This window comes from Pogoniulus pusillus, chromosome 39 (assembly GCF_015220805.1).
Source record: "Pogoniulus pusillus isolate bPogPus1 chromosome 39, bPogPus1.pri, whole genome shotgun sequence".
NCBI classification, from domain to species: Eukaryota; Metazoa; Chordata; class Aves; order Piciformes; family Lybiidae; genus Pogoniulus; species Pogoniulus pusillus.
The window spans coordinates 4715641-4739166 of NC_087302.1; the positions used below are offsets into that span (position 1 = coordinate 4715641).

At 56.7% G+C, this 23526-nt stretch overlaps 1 protein-coding gene across 2 annotated transcripts in view; it reads left to right on the forward strand.

The window, feature by feature from the left end:
- Positions 1-22630, forward strand: part of RASSF5 (Ras association domain family member 5) — a 40815-nt gene extending 18185 nt beyond the window's left edge. The window contains exons 1-5 of one of the 2 annotated variants that reach the window (XM_064173892.1): positions 4863-5166; positions 14244-14357; positions 16008-16305; positions 17692-17807; positions 18681-22630. In XM_064173892.1, coding sequence (XP_064029962.1) covers positions 5065-5166; positions 14244-14357; positions 16008-16305; positions 17692-17807; positions 18681-18833 — 783 coding nt within the window. In that variant the 5' untranslated portion in view covers positions 4863-5064 and the 3' untranslated portion in view covers positions 18834-22630. Of the gene's footprint in view, positions 1-4862; positions 5167-14243; positions 14358-16007; positions 16306-17691; positions 17808-18680 lie in introns of those variants that run through there. The other variant, XM_064173893.1, reaches the window with a different exon arrangement.
- Positions 22631-23526: the final 896 nt, after the last annotated feature.

Genomic DNA, 23526 nt, shown 5'->3' on the forward strand with positions numbered 1-23526 from the left:
GGCACAGGCTGAGAGTGGTGAGACACTGGCACAGGTTGCCCAGGGAGGTTGTGGAGCACAGAAGCACCCAATGTGATCAAGAACAGGATGTCCAGCTTCTAATCCCCTCCTAAAGCAGAGCTAAGCAACCATCCCATGGGCAGGAACTCAAGCCAAGCAAGCTGAAGACATTCTGGCTCTCCAACCTCAACACAGAATGGTTTAGGTTGGAAGGGAGCTCAAAGCTCAGCCAGCTCCAACCTCCTGCCATAGGCAGGGACACCTCTCACTAGAGCAGGTTGCTCAAGGACTCATCCAGCCTGGTCCTGAACACTACCAGGGAGGTTGTGGAACACAGAAGCACCCAATGTGATCTTTGATCACATTGGGTGCTTCTGTGCTCCACAACCTCCCTGGGTGACCTGTGCCAGTGTCTCACCACCCTCAACCTGTGCCAGCATCTCACCTGTTCCACCAACATGTTCATTTTTAGCCCCTGTGACACTCAGCAGCACTCCTGTGCATCCTCCTAGATGATGAAGGCCATGAAGATGATCAGGGAGACAGAGAACTGAGAGAGTTGGAGCTCTGCAGCCTGGAGATGAGAAGGCTGCAGGGAGACCTTAAAAGAGCTTTCCAGTACTTGAAGGGGGCAACAGGAGAGCTGGGGAGGGACTTCTGATAAGGGTTTGGAGTGACAGGATGAGGAGGAATGGGTTTGAGCTGGAAGAGGAGAGACTGAGGATGGAAATTAAGGAGAAGTTGTTTGCAGGGAGGGTGGTGAGACACTGGCACAGGTTGAGGGTGGTGAGACACTGGCACAGGTTGCCCAGGGAGGTTGTGGAGCACAGAAGCACCCAATGTGATCTTTGAACACCTCCCTGGAAGTGTTCAAGGCCAGCTTGGCTGAGACCTTGAGCAACCTGTTCTAGTGGGAGGTATCCCTGAACTGGCTGAGCTTTGAGGTCCTCTCCAACCTAAACCATTCTGTGATTCTTGATGCACCCCAAGAGAGGCACTAAGAGGCTGCTTGGTTATGCTTGGAAGCAGGGGTGGGGGTGGGGGGAGGAAGGAAGGGAACTGCACACTGAAAACTGAAGGAACTTGAAGTTAATAGCTGGTGTGGTTGGATGCCATTAAACAGCTTGATCAACTGTGAGCAAACTGGAAGCACCAGAGAAACAGCTCCTTAAATATCAGGTGGTTAAGTAGCTTCCATGTAGTGCCAGGCAGTAATAATTTGGGCTTTGATCCAGCTGAAGTACTTCAGAGTGTATCACATTTGGCTCTCAGATTAGCCTCCCTTGGGAGGCAACCCAGATTCTGCTGGAGCTGAGAGAAGTCTCAGCAGCACCAAGAGTTTGGCCCTTGGTTTGGGCAGGGCTGGTTGTGCTCTTCCCACCTGCAGAGTGGTTCAGGTCACTGGTGGGTGGCTCCTGCAGGGGGCTGCTGTGCAGGTAGCCATTAAGTGGAGCTGCTGTTGAACCACTGAGGCCAAGCAGGGGTTGGTTTTGCTTGGTTGGTTTATTACAGAGCTGATCTCTCAGGCAGGTGGACCACGATGGGAAAGAGCTTCAGTATGAAGGTGGTGAGACTCTGGAATAGGTTCTCCAGAGAGTTTGTGGCTGCTGCCTCCCTGGAGGTGTTCAAGGGCAGGTTGGATGAGGCCTTGAGCAACTTGGGCTAGGTGAGAGGTCTCCCTGCCTGTGGCAGGGAGGTTGGAGTAGATGATCTGTTTGGGAAGTCCCAAAGGTTCTACTTGTTAAGAAGTGTTCCTCATTCCTTCCTTGAGTCCCTATAATAACCCAAGACATTGCTAGAAGAGGATGTGGAAGATGGGAGAAGTAGAAGATGAAGACATCAAACAGATGGCCTAAGGGAGATCAGCTGGGGGGGTTGGACAAGATGACCTCTAAAGATCCCTTCCAACCCAGACTATGATTCTGTGACCTCTAAGGTCCCTTCTGTGACGCTGTGCAAGTGAGGTCTGCTTGGAGAGAAGCTCACAGAGCAACGCAGAGCTGCTTGCAGCACCCAGGGCTGAGCCTGTGATGAGGATCTGACTCCTCCTGTGCCAACGCTCACTTTCTGCTCAATTTAAGCCTCTTTCTCTTCTAAACATAGCCTGGAGAAGCTGAGGAGCTCTGTGCTCTGCAGAAGGACGTGTGCTGCTAAGAGGATAGCTTATTTGTTCTGCACTCCTCCAAGCTGCTTTGTGAGTGTGCCACTTGGCTGCTTGCCTCTTTGAGATGCAGATGTTGTGGCCTCCTCCTAGTTCTTTACATTGGCATCCTGGCTTCTATTCGGGGTGTGGGGAGGGTGATGCTGCTGGCTGTGGGGTGTGGAGCTGTCAAAGGCTTGCAGCAGTTGAAGTCCTTCAGCTAACAGATGCAGATGGAAGGGTAGGAAGCACCATCTGCAACCTATCAAGAGGGGAAGAGGTTTCTGTGCGTGGATGGGAGATTGTGTGAGGATCTGGGAGCACTCTTGGACCATCAAAGGAGCTCTGTGACCTGCAGGAGTGAGTGACAGCCTCAGCTTACAGGAGGGAGTTGCTGATGGGCCCACTGGAGGTAGTCAAGCTGGGGAGAAGAGCCAAGGCTGCTGCCTGCCAGCTCCCCGAGCTTGCTGCTCTGGTGTGAAAATAGCACCTGGTGATGGGGAGAGCTGTGCCTTAGGAAGGGCATGGAGGAATTGACATCAGAAGAACCTTCTGGGCATGAGGGTGCCCTCACCCTGCCAGGCTGGTGGGTGTTGAAGGAGAGACCAGAAGCATCAGGGTGAGGATGGTTTGCTGCTGCTGCTGCAGGCTCTATGCAAGCAGTGCCACAGGTACTGTCTGAGCCATCACTTTCAGCAGTGAGTTCTTTCTGATGAGTTTGGCTTTGCACATCCACCACCAGCACACCTAGGGATGAGTTCTGGGGATCTGATCCTGCGTGGCCTGGAGAAGCACTCCTGGTGTTGAACTTCAGTGCACTCTCCATGTGACCATCTCCCAGTGAGGAGAGATGTGCTTGGGGGGGCTGCAGCCAAAGAAGATGCTGGTGGTACCTCTGTGCTTGGGGCAGGGGTGGGGTGCAGTGAGGAGAGATGTTGGTGTTTGCTCTGTGCTTGGGGGGCTGCAACCAGGGGAGATGCTGAACTTAGTGCACTCTCCATGTGAACATCTCCCAGTGAAGAGAGATATTGGTGGTACCTCTGTGCCTGGGGGGTGCAGGCAGGAGAGATGCTGGTGGTACCTCTGTGCTTGGGGGGTGCAGGCAGGGGAGATGCTGGTGGTACCTCTGTGCTTGGGGGGTGCAGGCAGGGGAGATGCTGGTGGTACCTCTGTGCTTGGGGGGTGCAGGCAGGGGAGATGCTGGTGGTACCTCTGTGCTTGGAGGGGGTGCAGGCAGGGGATATGCTGAACTCAGTGCACTCTCCATGTGAACATCTCCCAGTGAGGGGAGATGTTGGTGTCTGCTCTGGGGTTGCAACCAGGGGAGATGCTGAACTTAGTGCCCTCTCCATGTGAACATTTCCCCATCACATCTTGGTTCTCTCCAGTCCTTCCTTTCCAGATCCAGGCTGGTCCCAGGTATGGAAACCACCTTCTGCCTCTGGTCTGCCCTGCCCATAGTGATACCTCTTGCAATTCCTTATTCTTCCTTGGATTCTTTCAAGCCCACCCCCTGTGCAGTCAGCAGGGATATCTGCAACTGGAGCAGGTTGCTCAGTGCCTCAAACAGCCTGGCCTGGAAAGGTTCCAGGGATGGGCATCTCATCTACCACCTCTCTGGGCAAACTGGGCCAAGGTCTCACCACCCTCAGCATACAAAACTCCTTCCTTCTAGAACCAGAGAAGGCTTTGGTTTGGAAGGGACCCTTTAAGTTCATCTAGCACAACCCCAGGTGAGCCTGTGCCAGGATGTGCTGCATGGTCCCTCTCGGGATCCCCCACGCAAGGCAGGTGATGGTCTGTGGGAGTGGATGTCTTGTGCTGCCCCACTCCAGCACTAGTTGTGACCTTCCCTATGGAGGAAGGTCACAGCTGCTTGAAAAGCTGCTGGGTGTTAGAGGGGTGGTGGCAGCTCTGGAGGCTTTGAGGGAGAGGAGGATGGAGGAGGCAGCTCTGGGTCTGTGCCAGGCTGGTTTCTGCAGGGGGAGAGGGCAGCAGAGCTGATGGTGTTGCTCTGAGGCTCTGCTCTGAGGCCAGTGCAGCATTTTCCTGGGTCTGGAGTGAGAGCTTCTTGCCAGCAGGACAGGAAGGAGCTCATCAGCCTTCTCCTGGGCTGCGATTGGAGCTGTCAGTGCTGCTGAAACCTCTCCTGCTGCTCTAAAACGAGCTGTAGAGCAGAGAGGCACCCACTGCCCCCACCCCCACCCCGGCATGGTGACCAGGGCTTCTAGCACCCCTGAGGAGGGTCCCCACCAGCCTTTCCCCCCCCCCCCCTTCCCCACCACCTTTTGGGCAGCATGGTCCAGCCTGGGCTTGCTTCCCTAAGGCAGCCGATGCAATGTGGCTCTTCAGGATGCTCCGGTAGGGAAGGAGCAGGGAGCCACCGTTCCGCGGGGATATAGTTTGGGTAGCAAAGGAGGCGCTGGAGGTAGCCAGGCAGTGCCTAGAGCCGACCCCAGCACCTCGAACCCCCACCCCCACCCTCCCCAGCGTGCAGAGGGGTGAGAAATTTTGCAAGAGGAAGCGGTGCAAGAGGAAGGAGGAGGCGAGGAAGGGGAGGTGAGGAAGGGGAGGTGATGCCACGGGCACCCCCGGGGCACCAGGCGGCTGCTGGGGAGCCAGGCTGGGTGCTGGGTGCTAGGAGCAGGAGCGGACTCCCAGCTCTGCCCCTTCCATGCTGCGCAGAGAGGTGGGAGGAGGAGGAGGAGGGGGAGGAGAGGGAAGGGTTACCCAGCGCTGCTAGAGCTGGGCTGGCTCTGGAGGATGAGCAGAAGGAGCTGCCGCAGATGAGCGCCGGCGAGCAGGGGACGTGAGCGTGGGCTCGCCGCTGGGGTGGGAGCTGGAGTGGGGACCACCGATGGTCACCAGCCCCCCAGAACCCCCCATGCACGCTTGGCCTCCTGCTTCTGACCAGCGGCAGCAGCATGAGCAGCGGCTACTGTAGCTTGGATGAAGACCTCGAGGATTGCTTTTTCACAGCCAAAACCTCCTTCTTCCGGAGCCCGCAGAGCAAGGTCCCTGCCAAGGTAACAGCTCCCAAGGCAGGGGGACAGGGACTGTGCCTGGGGGGTGCAGGCAGGGGAGGTGCTGGTGGTACCTCTGTGCCTGGGGGGGTGCAGGCAGGGGAGATGCTGGTGGTACCTCTGTGCTTGGGGGGATGCAGGCAGGGGAGGTGCTGGTGGTACCTCTGTGCCAGGGGGGGTGCAGGCAGGGGAGATGCTGGTGGTACCTCTGTGCTTGGGGGGGTGCAGGCAGGGGAGATGCTGGTGGTACCTCTGTGCTTGGGGGGTGCAGGCAGGGGAGATGCTGGTGGTACCTCTGTGCTTGGGGGGGTGCAGGCAGGGGAGATGCTGGTGGTACCTCTGTGCTTGGGGGGTGCAGGCAGGGAGATGCTGGTGGTACCTCTGTGCTTGGGGGGATGCAGGCAGGGGAGATGCTGGTGGTACCTCTGTGCTTGGGGGGGTGCAGGCAGGGGAGATGCTGGTGGTACCTCTGTGCCTGAGGGGGCTGCAGTGAGAAGAGAGGAGAGATGTTGGTGTTTGCTCAATGTTTGGGGGAGCTGCAGTGAGGGGAGATGTTGGTGTCACCTCTGTGCTGGGGGGGGGGGGCTGCAGTAAGGAGAGAGGAGATGTTGGTGCTGCCTCTGTGCCTGGGGGGGTTGTAGCTAGGGGAGGTGTTGGTGTTTCCTGCATGGTTGGTGGGTTTGGAACTAGGGGACAGGTGGTTGTTTGCTGTGTGCTTGGGGGGGTTGGAGCTGGGGGACAGGTTGGTGTTTGCTGCATGCTTGGGGGGGCTGTAGCTAGGGGACAGGTTGGTGTTTGCTGCATGCTTGGGGGGGCTGTAGCTAGGGGACAGGTGGTTGTTTGCTGTGTGCTTGGGGGGGTTGGAGCTGGGGGACAGGTTGGTGTCTGCTGCATGCTTGGGGGGGTTGGAGCTAGGGGACACGTTGGTGTTTGCTGCATGCTTGGGGGGGTTGGAGCTGGGGGACAGGTTGGTGTTTGCTGCATGCTGGGGGGGTGTAGGTAAGGGACAGGTTGGTGTTTGCTGCATGCTTGGGGGGCTGTAGCTGGGGGACAGGTTGGTGTTTGCTGCATGCTTGGGGGGGCTGTAGCTAGGGGACAGGTTGGTGTTTGCTGCATGCTTGGGGGGGTGTAGGTGAGGGACAGGTTGGTGTTTGCTGCATGCTTGGGGGGGGTGTAGGTAAGGGACAGGTTGGTGTTTGCTGCATGCTTGGGGGGGCTGTAGCTAGGGGACAGGTTGGTGTTTGCTGGGGGGGCTGTAGCTAGGGGACAGGTTGGTGTTTGCTGCATGCTTGGGGGGCTGTAGCTAGGGGACAGGTTGGTGTTTGCTGCATGCTTGGGGGGGCTGTAGCTAGGGGACAGGTTGGTGTTTGCTGCATGCTTGGGGGGGTGTAGGTGAGGGACAGGTTGGTGTTTGCTGCATGCTTGGGGGGGTGTAGGTAAGGGACAGGTTGGTGTTTGCTGCATGCTTGGGGGGCTGTAGCTGGGGGACAGGTTGGTGTTTGCTGCATGCTTGGGGGGGCTGTAGCTAGGGGACAGGTTGGTGTTTGCTGGGGGGGCTGTAGCTAGGGGACAGGTTGGTGTTTGCTGCATGCTTGGGGGGCTGTAGCTGGGGGACAGGTTGGTGTTTGCTGCATGCTTGGGGGGGCTGTAGCTAGGGGACAGGTTGGTGTTTGCTGCATGCTTGGGGGGCTGTAGCTAGGGACAGGTTGGTGTTTGCTGCATGCTTGGGGGGGTGTAGCTAGGGGACAGGTTGGTGTTTGCTGCATGCTTGGGGGGGCTGTAGTTAGGGGACAGGTTGGTGTTTGCTGCATGCTTGGGGGGTTGTAGCTAGGGGACAGGTTGGTGTTTGCTGCACGTTTGGCTGCAGGTGCTGCCAAAATTAGCTTGCTGCTGGAGTCAGGGCAGAGCTGCTGGCAGGCAGAGAGGGTCTCTCTGCCCCTTCCAAGCTCCCCACTCCCCATGCAGGGGGGGGCTGCACTGCTGCAGCTCTGTCTCAGCCTTTTGCATGCCAGGTTGGTCCCTTCCCAGGGGACCCACAGTGAAGAGGCAGACTCCAAACGTGGCTTTTTCAGCTTCGTGGTGGTGGTGCTGGTGGCGTGGGGGGAGGCAGCAATGCTGCCAGCTGCTGTTGGGTCAGATTCAGGCCAGGGAGCTGTGGTTTGGCCTCAGAAAATCTTCACCAATGGTGAAAATGGCACCTGTGGGGAGGTGGGACAGTTACAGGGCTTAATTACTCCTAATTAATCTGTGCTCTGGCCCTTCTCGGGGGGGGGGGGGGGGGGGGCTTGTGTGCACCTCCTTGGAGAAGGAGAGGAGCAGAGTGCTTGGCTGGGCAGTGTTTCACCCTAGGATGGGATTTCTGTGGCAGTGACATTGCCAAAGCTGCTTCATGGCCTTTGAGTGCTGATGTAAAAAGAACCAAAACCCAACCCCAAAAGTCATAAACTTTGGGGCCCCAACCAGAGCTGAGCCTAAAAGGAGAAGGCAAAAAGGCTCTGCTGCGGAAGTGAGGGTTTCACTCAGGAACAAGAGCTCTGAGAGATGAGATCTTGACCCCAGGAGCAGCTTTTTTTCACGTGGAAGTTCCCTTGCTGAAGCCTCAGCACCAAGAGAGGCTCCTCCAAGCTCTGCTCTGTCTGCACACCCTGAGCTGCAACCCTCAGAAGGTGCTTTGGGGCTTCAGTTCTCTCTGACCTGAGCTGTTCTCCCTGGGGCAGGGGATTGCTCTGGGAGGAGGTTTGGGGGGTGTGGAGGGAGAATTTCCCCAGGGTGGGCAGTTTGAGTTTGATTTCTGTGAAGCAAATGCTCCCTTGGGTTGAAGGAGGGAGATTCCCATTAGCCAGCAGCTCCCTCTCACTGTCACCAACCACCACCTTCTGCTGCCTCTTAAATGTCATCTGGTGATTCATGGCTGGAGGTCGTGGTGGTAGTGCCATGGGCACTGCATCCTGGGCTGCTTCAGTGGCTGTTCTTGAGCCAAAGCACTGCAGACCCTCAGCTACCTGCTGAGAGCAGCCTGAGGGTGGCTGTGCACAGGAGCAATCCCTCACAGTGAGGGGGTCGAGGGGGGCTGCTGCTGCTTGCTGCAGCTCCTTTTCACCCAGCTCCTCACCTGGATGTGGCTGCTGTGGGTAGAAGATCTTGAGGCTGCTGGGGAAGATGGAGCCTTTTTTTGGAGGGGGGGGGAGGGTTGGTGTTAGAGGGAGGAAATGGCTCCTGTGCATGAAAAGAGAGAAGGGGGGGGGGGGAACACAACCCAACAAACCAACCACACACAGAAACTGCTGCTCGAAGGATGTTGTGTAATGGGACTGGGTGAGGAGGTGGATCCTTGCTTTTCTCCAGCTGGAGGTAGAAACCAGCCTTAGGAAGTGGGGGAAGGTTTTGGGGGGGCTTGATGGTGTGCTGGGGGGGGGTTTGTGGTGCTGCAGGTTGTGAAGGAGCAGGGGGCTGCAGCCTGGTTGGGGCTGGGGTCTGGCTGTGGATGGGGCTGGAGCCTGGCTGGGGCTGGGGCTGGAGCCTGGCTGGGGCTGGGGCTGGAGTCTGGCTGGGGCTGGGGCTGGAGCCTGGCTGTGGATGGGGATGGAGCCTGGCTGGGGCTGGGGATGGAGCCTGACTGGGGCTGGGGCTGGGACTGCAGCCTGGCTAGGGATAGGGCTGGAGCCTGGTCCTGGCTGTGGCTGGAGCCTGGCTGTGGCTGGAGCCTGGTCCTGGCTGTGGCTGGAGCCTGGTTCTGGCTGGGGCTGGCCCTAGAGTGTGGCAGAAAGGAGGAGGATGGTGGTGGTGTGGTAAGGCTGAAGCATGGTGGATGTAGAGCAGCAAGGAAAGCCTGTGCCTGGGCAGCAGTCAGCAAAGCAGAGGGGCAGGGAACAGGTGCAGCTCCAAGGTGGGCATCTCTCTTGGGTGTTGCTGCACTCTCTTCCCCTTTTTCACATGGCACCTTCTGCTTCTGTCCCTGCAAGAGCTGCAGGTGGCAGCAGCAGCAGCAGCTGCTCCTGGCCATGGCCAGAAATCAGCAGTTTGGACCCAGAAATGAGGTTTTTTTTGGGGGGGGGAACAGCAACATTTGTCCGTCCTTAGAGGCCCAGGATTGATTCCCAAGCCCAGGATGCACAGTGTGTGGTCAGGGCTGCAGCAACAGCAGCCACCAGCCTTTGGCTGCTCACTGGGGGAGGTGATACCCTGGCACAGGTTGCCCAGGGAGGTTGTGGATGTCCCCTCCCTGGAGCTGTTCAAGACCAGGCTGGATGAGACCTTGAGCAACCTGGGCTGGTGGAATATGCCCCTGCCTTGGAACTGGATGATCTTTAAGGTCCCTTCCAACCCAAGCCCAACCAGGACATGGGTCCTAGCAGCCCTAGGAAACAACCTCTGCAGAGGACAGGTGCTGGAGGGCAATGCAGGAGGAGTCAGAGCTGAGGGAGCAGTGCAGGGTCCTGTCCTTGACCTGCTGTCACTGCCCTCTGGAGTGTGTGTGGCAGAAAGGGACACACAGGTCCTCCTGCCATCCACACAGATGCAGTGGGATTTGATCCCTGTGGTTAGGGAAATGATTTTCCCAGCGGGGAAGAGTCTGAGGAGCTTCTTTCTAGGGATGTTGTCCTCCTTTTGTGCTTGCAGAGCCATCAGCAACGTGGTTCTTGGTAGCAAAGAGCCATCTTAGAGCTCAGATGTGACCTCCTCTCCAGCCACCTCTTAGTTGGCATTTTCCTGACTCTTCAGCTGAGTGGCTTCAGTGGCTCCAGCCTGAGGCTTGATTGCTTAAACCTCTGCAAAATTGCTCTTTGAGTCCTGCATCAGTGGCTGCCAGCAGAGCTGCCTTAGAGGACAAAGGGGCAAGCTCCTGCCTGTGAGTAGAAAACAGGAGAGGGCCAGAGTGTGGTTGTCACCCAGGGTGGGATGCAGGGATCAGCTCCTGGGTTAGGGGTCACAGAACAACCTGAGCTGGGGTAGCCCAGCAGGCAAAAGCCTTCCTCTCTGCTGGAGAAGGAGGCTGTGACATCGTGGAGGTGGCTGTGGTGGCATCCATCTGTGGTGTGGTTGTGCTACCAGCTGCAGGTGGCTCTGGGGCTCAGCAGAGACCACCATAGCAGGTGGCTCTGGAGGGGGTTGGTGGTGGGGAGGTACAGGAGCTTGGCCAAGGGGGGGTCTGAGGACCCACAGTGGAGGGTTTGGCCTCCTCTGTTTTCTCCTTCTCTTCAAGCCCTCCATGGCAGCAGCTCCTGAGATGGGAGCTGCATCCCTGGAGGTGCTCAAAGCCCAGGCAGGGGCTGGGGGAGGTGATCTCCAAGATCCCATCCAGCCTTGGAGAATCCTGGTAGCTCCCAGAATGGGCTGGGCATCAGGTGCAGCCTCTCTGCTGCTTCATGGCTTGCAGGCAACTGGTGCAGGTGCTGGAGGGCAATGCAGGAGGAGCCAGAGCTGAGGCAGCAGTGCAGCCTCTCTGCTGCTTCATGGCTTGCAGGTAACTGGTGCAGGTGCTGGAGGGCAATGCAGGAGGAGCCAGAGCTGAGGCAGCAGTGCAGCCTCTGTGCTGCTTCATGGCCTGCAGGCAACTGGTGCAGGGGCTGGAGGACAATGCAGGAGGAGCCAGAGCTGAAGCAGCAGTGCAGGCTCCTGTCCTGCTGTTCAAGGCTTGCAAGCAACTGGTGCAGGTGCTGGAGGGCAATGCAGGAGGAGCCAGAGCTGAGGCAGCAGTGCAGGCTCCTGTCCTTGACCTGCTCTGCTGTGATCAGTTCCCAAACCTCTGCTTCTGAGGATCTGCAGACCTCTTTGATCCACCCAGCCCTGATGGTCCAGGCTAGGATCTCACCGTGCTGGTCCCTGTCCACACAGACACCTGATTATTGACCTGTGAGGTCCTGTCCAGCTCAGACCCCCCTGAGCTGGAGCTCCCTGGGAGGACCTGCGCAGCTCTGGCTGCTGAGTGAGGATGTAGGGAGGAAAACGGTTTCTAAGTGAGATCTCCATGGCAATCAAACCCCTGAGCCCATCTTCCCTTGCCTCTAACCTCTCTGAGACACAGCAACCATCCTTCTCTGGAGATCCACTGCTCTCCTGGCAGAGCCCAGGGATGGGGTCTCTGAGCCTGGTTTGTGGCTGTGGGGACCTGGCCCTTGCTCCAAGGAGCGTCCCCTGGAAGTGCACTTTCAGCCTTGCTACTCGTGGCACCTTTCCCTGTCTGGTTCATCAGCTCTGATCTTCCACCTCCCGAGCTGAGCAGCCAAGCTGTAACCACCACACCAGCTCCTTGGTGCCCAAGTGGGGCTGTGGTGGGACAAGGAGCCGTGGGGAGGGGGCACTGTCCCCTCTGTGCTGCTGCAACAGCACCTGAAGGCTCCTAGGTCCCACCTAGAGCTGCTGTTGCCAGCAGAGAGGTCTGGCACGGGGCAGAACTGCTCCCTTTGCTGCTGCAAAGAGGCTTTAAAGCTGTGGCTTGAGCTGTGCGAGGTGAGGAAGGGCTGTGGGAAGGCTGATCTTCAGCAGGACCTGGAGTGTGTCTCTCCTGGCATCCTTGCACAGGGACAGAGAGAAAATTCTTCTCGTGGGGACTTCATTGGTACCTTTATTGCCTTAGAGCCTCCCTTTGGAGAGTCTCTCACCACAATCCTGATGGCCTGTGGGGGTTTGTTGTTCTTTGGACCTCCCCCACAGCAGCCTGGCAGGAGCTCACGGCTCATTAGGTGAGTGGTGGGCTGCAAAGAGGGGGCTGGTGTGGTTAACAAGCTGGGCTGAGCCCCAGGCCATGGACATTGTGTGTGGCTGCCTCTGCCTGAGATGCTTCTTCTGGGCAGCCTTTGTCTCACCGAGCATTAGCCCAAGTGCCAGCTGAGTCTCTGGTCCTTTCTTGCCCTCGATGTTACTGCACTTTACAGCCGTGCAGGTTGTGGAGGAGGAGGAGGAGCCCCTTGGCAGCAGGCTGCGGTGGGCAGCAGGAGGGCACAGACACGTTCACTGTGCCAGGTCACTGTGGCTGCGTGGCTGGGCTGGGTCCTGTGCAACCCACAGGTGTCTACATCTCCCTGCAGACACCAACCAAGGGCAGTGTCACAGGGGGTGGTAAAAGCCTCATCTGCTGAGTTTGATGGTGCCAGCAAGCTGGCAGTGGTGGCAAACCCCTGGCATCCATGGCTGTGTGATGCTCTCATCAGGAGTTTAGCAGGGCAGGAGCTGGAAGCATCCTGGCAGCTCCACTTTCTCCATCTCCAGTTGCTCCCGAGGGTGGTGTGATGGAGGCAGGGGGAACATCCTGCTCTTGGCAGCTGGCACAGAGATGGTTTAGCCCCAGCCTTGGTACAGCTAGGGAATAGTTGGGCTGGATGAGCTTCGAGGGCTTTGCCAAGCCAAGTGATTCTGTGGTTCCGTGCACTAAAGCCCCTGCAGCCAGGGAGAGCATCCTGTCACTCCCTGCACGTCAGGGAGTGCTGCCACACAGCCAGGTCACCCCCAAGGGTGGCTACCACCACTCTGTCCCCAATTGCAGCCAGGGGAGCCTCATCTGCAGCAGTGATTGCTGGGGTTTGGTGCAGGCAGAGTCACCAAGCTGCTGTTTTGCTCACAGCTTCTCTCATCCTGTCCCAGAGCAACAGGAAATGTGGCAACGGTTGATGGTTAAGAGCTTCTCTTTTCCTCCCTTCACTCAGATCTGCAGATTCTGCACCAGAAACTCTTGCAAATGGAGCAAGAAGCAGCTGATCTAATCAGAGCAGCACTGCTCTGCCCAGGCTGTAGCCACCCTTACCAGAGCTCCTCTAGAGCAGTGCTGGTGCTGCTGGGCTGGCTCAGGTCCTGCTGGTGGGCAGGTTTTGGTTTGTTTTGGTGTGCTGGAATCATAGAATGAAGCAGGTTGGAAGAGAGCTCCAAGCTCGTCCAGGCCAACCTAGCACCCAGCCCTGCCCAACCAACCACACCATGGCACTAAGTGCCCCAGCCAGGCTTGGCTGCAACACCTCCAGCCACAGCCACTCCACCACCTCCCTGGGCAGCCCATTCCAGTGCCAATCACTCTCTCTGCCAACAACTTCCTCCTCACATCCAGCCTAGACCTGCCCTGGCACAGCTTCAGGCTGTGTCCCCTTCTTCTGTTGCTGCTTGCCTGGCAGCAGAGCCCAACCCCACCTGGCTGCAGCCTCTGTGCAGGTAGCACATTCTGTGCTTCTGTGCTCCACAACCTCCCTGGGCAACCTGTGCCAGTCTCTCAGCACCCTCACTGCAAAACAACTTCTTCCTAACATCCACTTTCTATCTCCCCTCTGCCACTTCAAACCCATTCCTCCTCATCCTGTTATTACAGGACCTTGTCAATAGTCCCTCCCCAGCCCTCCTGTAGGTCTCCATCAGATCCTGGAAGGCCACTCCAAGGTCTCCTCCAAGCCTTCTCCTCTCCAGGCTGCACAGCCCCAACTCTCTCAGCCTGTGCTCACAGCAGAGCTGCTGCAGCCCTCTCAGCATCTTGGTGGCCTCCTCTGCACTGGCTCCAACACTTCCATGTCCTGCTTGTGCTGGGGGCTCCAGAACTGCCCCCAGGACTGCAGGTGGGGTGTGAGGAGAGCAGAGCCAGGGGGCAGAATCCCCTCCCTTGCCCTGCTGCCCACACTGCTTTTGCTGCAGCCCAGCACAGGGTTGTGTCTGGGCTGCACTCACACTGCAGGCTCATGTTCAGCTTTTCATCACCCCAGACCCCCAGGGCCTTTTCCTCAGGGCTGCTCTCAGCCATTCCCCACCCAGCCTGGAGCTGTGCTTGGCATTTAGATTTGTTTTTTCCAGCTGTACTTGAGCAGAAAGATGCTTGCTGGGTGCCAGGTGACTTCCTTCTGGAAGTAGGTTTTGGGAGGATTCTCTGTCTTGGTTTGCACCTCGATGTCTTTGATGCTCTGTGCCTCAGTGTCCCACACACTAATGGTGTCCAGAGGTGGTTTGGGGCAGAGCCATGCTGAACATTCAGCCTCTTGCCCCCGGGGACCACCTTGTCCTGCTGGTGTGAGCTCAGAGTCTCCTTGTTCTGGAGCAAAGCAGAGGTGGGGAGGATGCAGCATTACCCAGTTCATCAAGCAGCTAAAACCTGTCCCTTCTGCTTTCAGAATGTAAGGCAAAAGGTAGAAGAAGAAAAACCTGAGCCTCCAACCCTCCAGGAGATCAAAGAGAGGATTGACAAATACAACACAAAAGTGACCAACTGCCTGCTGATGAAGCTGGTAGGTACTGGGCTGCATTCACCCCCTGCACAGAGAGGGTGATGCTGCTTCCTCTGGGCTGGCAAATGAGCCAGCCTGCAGGGAGGTGTCTGCACCAAGAGGCCCTTGGAGATGGCTTTTGATGCTCTTCTTCCTCACCCAATCTGCTTTTTCTCCTACTTGGGTCTCCTTAGTGTTAGTCACTGCCACTTGAGCTCACCCTTCCCTGCCTGCATCCTTCCTCGTCTGAGATCACTGGGACAGGAATCTGTGACCAGTCTGTGCTGTGAAGGAGCTGTCACAAATAGCTGAGCCCACACTGTGCTAGGGGGGGATGAGTCAGAGGAGAGAACTGGAGCTGTGAGGCTGCCCTTCAGCAGCTGGCACGGGGTGGGTTTGGAAGGACAAGGTGGGTTTAGAAGCCCAGGGTGGGTTTAGAAGACCAAGGTGGGTTGGAAGCACAAGGTGGGTTTGGAAGCACAGGATTGGTTTGGAAGCCCAAAGTGGGCTTAGAAGCCCAAGGTGGATATGGAAGCCCAGGGTGGGTTTGGAAGGACAAGGTGGGTTTGGAAGCACAGGGTAGGTTTGGAAGGACAGAGTGGGATTGGAAGCACAGGATTGGTGTGGAAGCCCAGAGTGGGTTTAAAAGCCCAAGGTGGGTTTGAAAGCTCAGGGTCGGTTTGGAAGGACAGGGTGGGATTGGAAGCACAGGATTGGTGTAGAAGCCCAGAGTGGGTTTAAAAGCCCAAGGTGAATTAGAAAGCTCAGGGTTGGTTTGGAAGCCCAAGGTGGATTTGGAAGCCCAGGGTGTCATAGAATCAAGCAGGTTGGAAGAGAGCTCCAAGATCATCCAGTCCAACCTAGCACCCAGCCCTAGCCAATCAACCAGACCATGGCACTAAGTGCCCCAGCCAGGCTTGGCTGCAACACCTCCAGCCACAGCCACTCCACCACCTCCCTGGGCAGCCCATTCCAGTGCCAATCACTCTCTCTGACAACAACTTCCTCCTAACATCCAGCCTAGACCTGCCCTGGCACAACTTGAGGCTGTGTCCCCTTGAAACACAGGATTGGTTTGGAAGCCCAGGGTGGATTTGGAAGCCCAGGGTGGGTTTGGAAACACAGGATTGGTTTGGAAGCCCAAGGTGGATTTGGAAGCCCAGGGTGGATTTGGAAACACAGGATTGGTTTGGAAGCCCAGGGTGGATTTGGAAGCTTCCATCCATTGCTCCTTGTGCTATCCCAAGGAGCAGTGAGCAGAGCCTGTCCCCCTCCCCTCCTGACCCCCAGCCCTCAGAGTTCTAACCATGCATGAAGAAGAGACCTTCCCAGGGTCTTTGAACCCTCACTTAGAGGCAGCTCCAAATTCCATCTCATGGTTTCCATAGCTGAGGTGCAGCAGTGCTGGTTCTTAGCAAGCCAAGCTCAGCCAGACATGAGGGAGGGATGAGTCAGGAGCAGGTGGAAGGAGCAGGAGAAGATCAGCAATGACTAACCCCAAGCTGCTGCTGCCTCTTTACATCACTGACAAGAAACCCTCAAACCCCACTGCGAGTGGGGAAGTTCCTGCACTCACCCCGCAGGCTGCAGACCACAAAGCTCTGCAGACAGGTGGGGAAAAAGGGCTGAGAAGTCTACCTGGAGCCTGACCTGCCCTCTCCTTTGCTGCAGAACGAGGATGGGACCTACACAGGCTTCATTAAGGTGCATCTGAAGCTGCGCCGCCCTGTGACGGTGCCGGCAGGGATCCGCCCGCAGTCCATCTACGATGCCCTCAAGGAGGTGAACCTGGCTGACATGACAGACAAGAGAACCTCTTTCTACTTGCCCCTGGATGCCATCAAGCAGCTCCACATCAGCAGCACGACCACGGTGAGCGAGGTGATCCAGGGGCTGCTGAAGAAGTTCATGGTGGTAGATAACCCCCAGAAGTTTGCACTGTTCAAGGAGATGCGGAAGGATGGGCAAGGTGAGTCCATGCTGCTGCCCCACAGCTGGGCACTCCTGCTGCCTGGCTTTGTGCTGCAGGAATATACCCAAAGCATCCTGGGGGTGCTGGCAGAGAGGAGCTGCAGAGGAGGCAGCAGTGTGCCCAGGTGGCCAAGAGAGCCAATGGCATCCTGGGCTGGCTCAGGAGCAGTGTGGGCAGCAGGACAAGGGAGGTTCTCCTGCCCCTGTGCTCAGCACTGCTCAGGCCACCCCTGGAGTGCTGTGTCCAGTTCTGGGCCCCTCCATTCAAGAGAGATGCTGAGGTGCTGGAAGGTGTTTGGAGAAGGGCAGCAAGGCTGGGGAGGGGCCTGGAGCACAGCCCTGTGAGGAGAGGCTGAGGGAGCTGGGGGGGTGCAGCCTGCAGCAGAGGAGGCTCAGGGCAGAGCTCATTGCTGCCTGCAGCTGCCTGCAGGGAGGCTGTAGCCAGGTGGGGTTGGGCTCTGCTGCCAGGCAGCCAGGGACAGAAGAAGGGGACACAGCCTCAAGCTGTGCCAGGGCAGGTTCAGGCTGGATGTTAGGAGGAAGTTGTTGTCAGAGAGAGTGATTGGCACTGGAATGGGCTGCCCAGGGAGGTGGTGGAGTGGCTGTGGCTGGAGGTGTTGCAGCCAAGCCTGGCTGGGGCACTTAGTGCCATGGTGTGGTTGGTTGGGCAGGGCTGGGTGCTAGGTTGGGCTGGCTGAGCTTGGAGGTCACTTCCAACCTGCTTGACTCTATGATTCTAGGACTCAGTGGTGGGTCAGGAGGCAGTGTCTGGGTTTCAGTTGGCCACATGAGGTGATGCTGCTTAACTTTGTCATAGAATGGTAGGGGTTGGAAGGGACCTCTGAAGAGCATCCACTCCAAACTGCCTGCCAGAGCAGGATCACCTAGGGCAGGTCACACAGGAATGCATCCAGGCAGGTCTTGAAAGCCTCCAGAGAAAGAGACTCCACAACCCCTGTGGGCAGCCTGCCCCAGGGCTCCAGCACCCTCACAGCATGGGCAATGTTCTTCAGCATGAGAGTAGTGAGAGCCTGGAATGGGTAGCCCAGGGAGGTGGTGGAAGCCTCATCCCTGGAGGTGTTTAAGTCCAGGCTGGATGAGGTTTGAGACAGCCTGCTCTAGTGTGAGGTGTCCCTGAGCATGGCTGTGGGGCTGGAACTGGCTGATCCTTGTGGTCCCTTCCAGCCCTGGCTGATTCTATAGTGCCTAGAAGGGGTTCAAAGCCACTTAAGACCCTACAGGGGTTGTTGTGGATCTGTGTTAGGTGCTCCCACCATGATCCTGAGCAGAAGGAGCTGCTTTTGCATGCTCCAGTTGCTTTCCTGAGCTTTCCTCTGCCCTGGCAAGCCAAGACCTCCCTGTTGATGCCTGTGTCCTCTTGCAGTGCTCTTCCAGAAGCTTCCTCTCACCGAGTACCCTCTGTACCTGCGCCTGCTGGCTGGCCCCGACACCGACGTGCTCAGCTTCGTGCTGAAGGAAAATGAAACAGGGGAAGTTGAGGTGTGTTGGGGACTCCTTGCCTTGGTTCCACGTTTGCAGTGCAGGTGGCAGAGCTGGGAGGTGCACAGCAGAGGCAGAAGTGGTGCCACACTAAAGCTCTTTGCCTCTGGCGGGGCTGGGCTTGCCTTCTGAAGTGGCAGGAGCGACCCCAGCTGCTCTCCAGACTTCAGTGACCACCTGAAGGCACTTGAGACAATCACAGGTTGCACTGGGTTGGTTGAAAGGGCCCTTCAAAAAGCCTGAGGAAGAGGAGGCTCAGGGCAGAGCTCATTGCTGCCTGCAGCTCCCTGCAGGGAGGCTGTAGCCAGGTGGGGTTGGGCTCTGCTGCCAGGCAGCCAGGGACAGAAGAAGGGGACACAGCCTCAAGCTGTGCCAGGGCAGGTCTAGGCTGGATGTGAGGAGGATGTTGTTGGCAGAGAGAGTGATTGGCACTGGAATGGGCTGCCCAGGGAGGAGGTGGAGTGCCCATCCCTGGAGGTGTTAAGAGGAGGCTGCATGAGGCACTTAGTGCCATGGGTTAGTTAGAAGGTGCTAGGTTGGACTCAATGATGTCCAAGGGCTTTTCCAAGCTGGTTAGCTCTGTCAGTCTGTGATCCTCCAGCAGCCCTGCACTCAACAGGGACACCTCCAGCTAGGTCAGGCTGCCCAGAGGCCACCCTTGAGTTTCACCTTGAATCCCCGGGGTGTTTAAATATTGGGGGGGGTTTATTACTGTTCCTCTTCAGATTGAGGAGGAAACAAACCCAGGAGGGAAGCAGTCAGGGGAAGGGTCTGTGCTGCTTTCCAGAATCACAGCATTAACCTGGCTGGAAAAGACCTCTGAGATGATCAAGTTCAACCTTTACTTCCCTTCTGTGTCTGCTCTTTTTGCAGTGGGATGCATTCTCCATCCCTGAGCTACAGAACTTCCTGATGATTCTGGACAAAGAAGAAAAGGACAAAATCCAGCAGGTGCAAAAGAAGTATGAGAAGTTTAAACAGAGACTGCAACAGACCTTGAAAGAAGCTGGAGGCAAGCCTGGATAACCTCTGGGAGGCCCTGGGCAGCAGACTAAGCTAGAGACTGGTTTTAAACTGAAAAGACACTTCTCAGGACAACTCACAGAAGTCACTCTCCCTCTTCATCCTCCCATTAAGGACTGGCTCACAGCACCCAGGCTGCATTCTCCTCTTCTTCTGAAACCTCTTAAGCCAGGCCAGGAGCCAGCCCAAGAACAGGAGGCCTGGATCAAACCATGCCTGCCAACAAACCCAAGGCAGCTGCTGGGTCACTGCTCCACTCCACCACCAGATGGGGAAGCTTGGTGGAAAATGCTTGGTGTGAGAGCCCCCAGGGACATCTCCTGGGCAGGGTGCCACTTGCTGCTCACAGCCCTCCCAGCAGCTTGCTTTGCCCTTGTTTTGAGGTGCTGGGAGTCTTCTTGCTTCTTGTTTCTTAAGTAGAGCACAGGAAGCCACAGACCAAATAGAGGAGGTGGTTGCAGCAAGCCATGTGGGTGTTGCAGCTGGCCCTGTGTTGTTCAGGGCTTAGGTAAGGCAGGGAAATGTCAAGTGATGGCAGCAAGGCAGCTGCAACACCCAAAGCAGTCTTAGTTAAGTGTCACTGAGATGTGGCAGGAGTCATTCCAGGAGAAGTCATCCGGTTTTGGTTGTGTTTGACTGCCAAGTTTTGCAAACAGAAGTGACCTAAGCCAGCCCCAGCCCTGGTGCTGAGCTTGGTCAGCCAGGGTCTGGCCAGGGGGTTTCACTCTGTAGGGATTGGGACTTTGTGTGTTAAAGAGATTCTGGTTGAAAAGACTGAAGCTGCTGGTGGGACCCCAGGCTGCTGGTGGCACCCCAGGCTGCTGGTGGGACCCCAGGCTGCTGGTTCCATAGTGAGTGTTTAGCAATAGCTACCCACCAGGCTAACCCAGGGACTACTCAACAGCCCTTTCACAAATCAGACTGATGTTTAGCTCTGGACAGATCTGGCACTGAGGGAGAAGAGCTCCAGTCAGGGCCAGGCTGTGGAGGTAGCACCAAGAGCACAGGTTGCCTGTGTGGGGGAAGCCTTAGGGGCAGGATGAGTAAGGGAACCATTAGCCCCAGGTGCTTTTAGGTGCCACTTCTGCTGCTGTGCTCCCTCTCCCCTCCCTGTGCCACTCTGTGTTCTGCTGCCCTCCCTCCTCTCAATGGGTGCTCTGCCTGGCATGCCCAAGGAGGTTACCAGGTTTTGCTCTCTGTGTGGAGCTAGGAGAGGACAGCAGGTCTCTGCCTCTCCCCCTCTCTCAGGGCTCCAACCATCTCCAGTGCACACTGTGCAGCCTTCAGGAAAATCCTCCAGCTGGAGCATCAGTTACTGCCCTAACTCCCACCAGAGCCCCTGGCCTTGCTGCTGCCCCATGCCACTGCTCCAGGGGTGCCATGCTGAGAGAGAGTGGTCCCCAGGCTTCCTCTGAGTGCTTTGTACCGAGCACACTGCACACAGCCAGGCTCAGTCTTCCCTCTGTTTACACAGGACACCCCAAAAAGCCTAAGGAGAAACCAGAACCTTGACAGGAGCAGGTGGAAGGGTTTCATGTTAGCTTGATGGAGAAGTGTGGCCCTTTGGGGGGGCTTGCTGGAAGCTGCTGTGATCCCCCCCCCGTGTTAACAGGGAAGGGAGGCAGCAGGCTGCTGGGGAACAGCTACCACAGAGACAAAGGAGAAGAATCTCACATTTACCTCAGTGCCTTTTTAAGTTGTTCTTTGCCTCAAGTGTGGAAAGTTTTGCATTGGGGCTACTGAGGATGCTGGAAGGGGATTTAGTCAAGAGGTCTCCTCAGTCCTGTCCCCCTAACTGAGTGCTGCTGTGCTGACAGGATGCTTCTGTCTGTAGAGGGACAAGGAAATGTTCTGTTCCTTTCCTGAAGGTGACTGCTTGGGAAGGGGTTTGGTCAAGAGGTCTCAGTCCTGTCCCCCTAACTGAGTGCTGCTGTGCTGAGAGGATGCTTCTGTGTGTAGAGGGACAAGGAAATGTTCTGTTCCTTTCCTGAAGGTGACTGCTTGGGAAGGGGTTTGGTCAAGAGACCTCCTCAGTCCTGTCCCCCTGGGTGCTGTTGTGGTGAGAGGATGCTTCTGTGTGTAGAGGGACAAGGAAATGTTCTGTTCCTTTCCTGAAAGTGGCTGCTTGGGGCTTGATTTCTCTTTTCTTTCCTCCAGATGTGTGCTTGGGAGTGTGTTTGTTGCTGCTGGTCAGAGAGGAACTGCAGCACTCAAAGCCCCTGGGTTTGTGTCGGTGCCACTTTACTGCAGGCTTCATCCCAGCTCCTGCTTTACTCAGCAGTGTAAAAGGGTTTGCTAAGGGGAGGGTCTGGCCTCTGGCACCCGGGGCAGGAAGGGGCTCCCTCCTGTACTGTACTTTACACCCAGATGACCTTTACCAAGGTGGCAGCAGCCCAAGCAGAGCAGCAGTTTCCACGCTCTGGGGCTGTCTGTCCAGTTCCAAGCCTGCTAATTACTTCACCAGGCACTTGGGAAGTGATTTCAATCGCACTGCTCCTGTGCTATAAATAACTTCTGCTCACTGGAGAGGAAGAGCACTGCAAAAAAAAAACCTCCACCAACTGCCATGGGTTCTGAGGAGAGCCAGAGGCTTGCTTGGGATCCCTCTGTCTTTCTGCAGAAAAGCTGTAAAGAGCTTTTCTCTTTGCCCCAATCTCTCTCTCCTCTGTGCCCTCCTCTCTTTCCCACTCCTTTGCCCCCCTCTCTCCCCCTTTGTCCCACTCTCTCTCTCTCTGTCCCCTCTCTTTGCCTCTCTCTCCCCTCTTTGCCCCACTCTCTGTCCCCTCTCTTTGCCCTTCTCTCTCTCCCTCTCTCCCCCCTTTTTGCCCTCCTCTCCCCCCTCTTTGCCCTTCTCTCTCTCCCTCTCTCTCCCCTCTTTTTGCCCTCCTTTCCCCCTCTTTGCCCTTCTCTCTCTCCCTCTCTCTCCCTTTTTGCCCTCCTCTCCCCCCTCTTTGCCCTTCTCTCTCCCTCTCTCTCCCCCCCTTTTTGCCCTCCTTTCCCCCCGCTCTGCCCCACTCTCTCTCTCTCCCCCCCTTTGCCCCACTCTCTCTCTCCCTGTCCTCTCTCTTTGCCCCTCTCTCCCTCTCCCCTCTCTCCCTCTCCCCCCCTTTACCCCCCTCTCTCCCCTTTTTGCCCCACTCTCTCTCTCTGTCCCCCCTTTGCCCCTCTCTCCCCCCCCGTCACCCCCCTCTTTGCCCCACACTCTCTCTCCTTTTTTCTTCTTCCTTGCTGTTCTTTTTTACTGATCCTGGTGACTGTCTCCTCCTCCTCCTCCTTCCCCAGCCCCCAGCATGTCTTTAGCTTTATGCAATTACCACGATGCTGCTGAAAACCTCCCACCAAAGGGCAGGACTGTTCCTTTTGCTGGGGGGGGGAGTCTGTTTTGTTTTCCAGGTAAGGGGCATTTGAAGAACTCACTAAATCCTAGAGCTCAAAAGGATTTGCCCCTTCCTTAAGTGGCAGTGCCTTTGGTTTGTGTGCTGTTGTCTTTGCCCTAGTTGCTGTGAGTTTCTTTCTTTCCAGGTCTGGTGTAAGCCATGTAAAATATGATGTGTATGGACTGGGACAGCAAAGCTTCTATGGCAAAGTGAGATGCATTTTTTGGTTTGCAATGCTGTAATTTATTTTTACTACTCCTTAGTGATTCGTTTTGGGAGGGAGGGGGGGAAAAAAAAAAGGTCTCATTTCCAGCTTGTTGGTTTGGGGTTTTTTTCTTCTCCCCCTTCCCCCCCCCAAGGTTCTGAAGCTCCTCGTTCAGATGCAGGCAGTGTAAAAGAGGAATAAAATAGTCAGGAATTCAAGGAAGCTTTTTCCTTCTTCTTTTTCTGGCGCCCTCCCATGGGATTTTGGTGTATTGAGTCTAAAATCCCCGCAGGGTAAGGGTTGGAAGGGACTCCTGGGATCGGCCAGTCCAACTCCCTGCTGAAGCAGGGCACCTCACAGCTGCTTGCCCAGGAGCAAAATGGCCAGGTGGGGTTGGAAGCTCTGCAGAGAAGGGGACTCTACAACCTCTCTGGACAGCCTGCTGCAGGGATCCAGCACCCTCACGCCAAGTAAGTTTCTCCTCCTGTTCAGATGGAACCTCCTGGGTTCCAGTCTGAGCCCTTTGTCCCTTGTCCTGTCACAGGGCAGCAGTGACAAGAGTCTGGCTCCATCCTCTTGCTCCCCAGCCTTTAGCTCTTGCTGAGCATCGCTCAGATCCCCTCTGGGGATGCTCTTCTGAGCTCTGGCTGAGCTTGGAGCTCTCTTCCAACCTGCCTGATTCTATGATTCTATAAAATGCAACCAGAAATGTCTAACTAGGCCAAAACCCCTGCAGGCAGAAACTCAGAACACCACAGAATCATAGAATGGTTTGGTTTGGAAGGGACCTCCAAACTCAGCCAGCCAACCTAGCACCCAGCCCTGCCCAACCAACCACACCATGGCACTAAGTGCCCCAGCCAGGCTTGGCTGCAACACCTCCAGGCACAGCCACTCCACCACCTCCCTGGGCAGCCCATTCCAGTGCCAATCACTCTCTCTGCCAGGAACTTCCTAACAACATCCAGCCTAGACCTGCCCTGGCACAACTTGAGGCTGTGTCCCCTTCTTCTGGCCCTGGCTGCCTGGCAGCAGAGCCCAACCCCACCTGGCCACAGCCTCCCTTCAGGTAGCTGCAGGCAGCAATGAGCTCTGCCCTGAGCCTCCTCTGCTG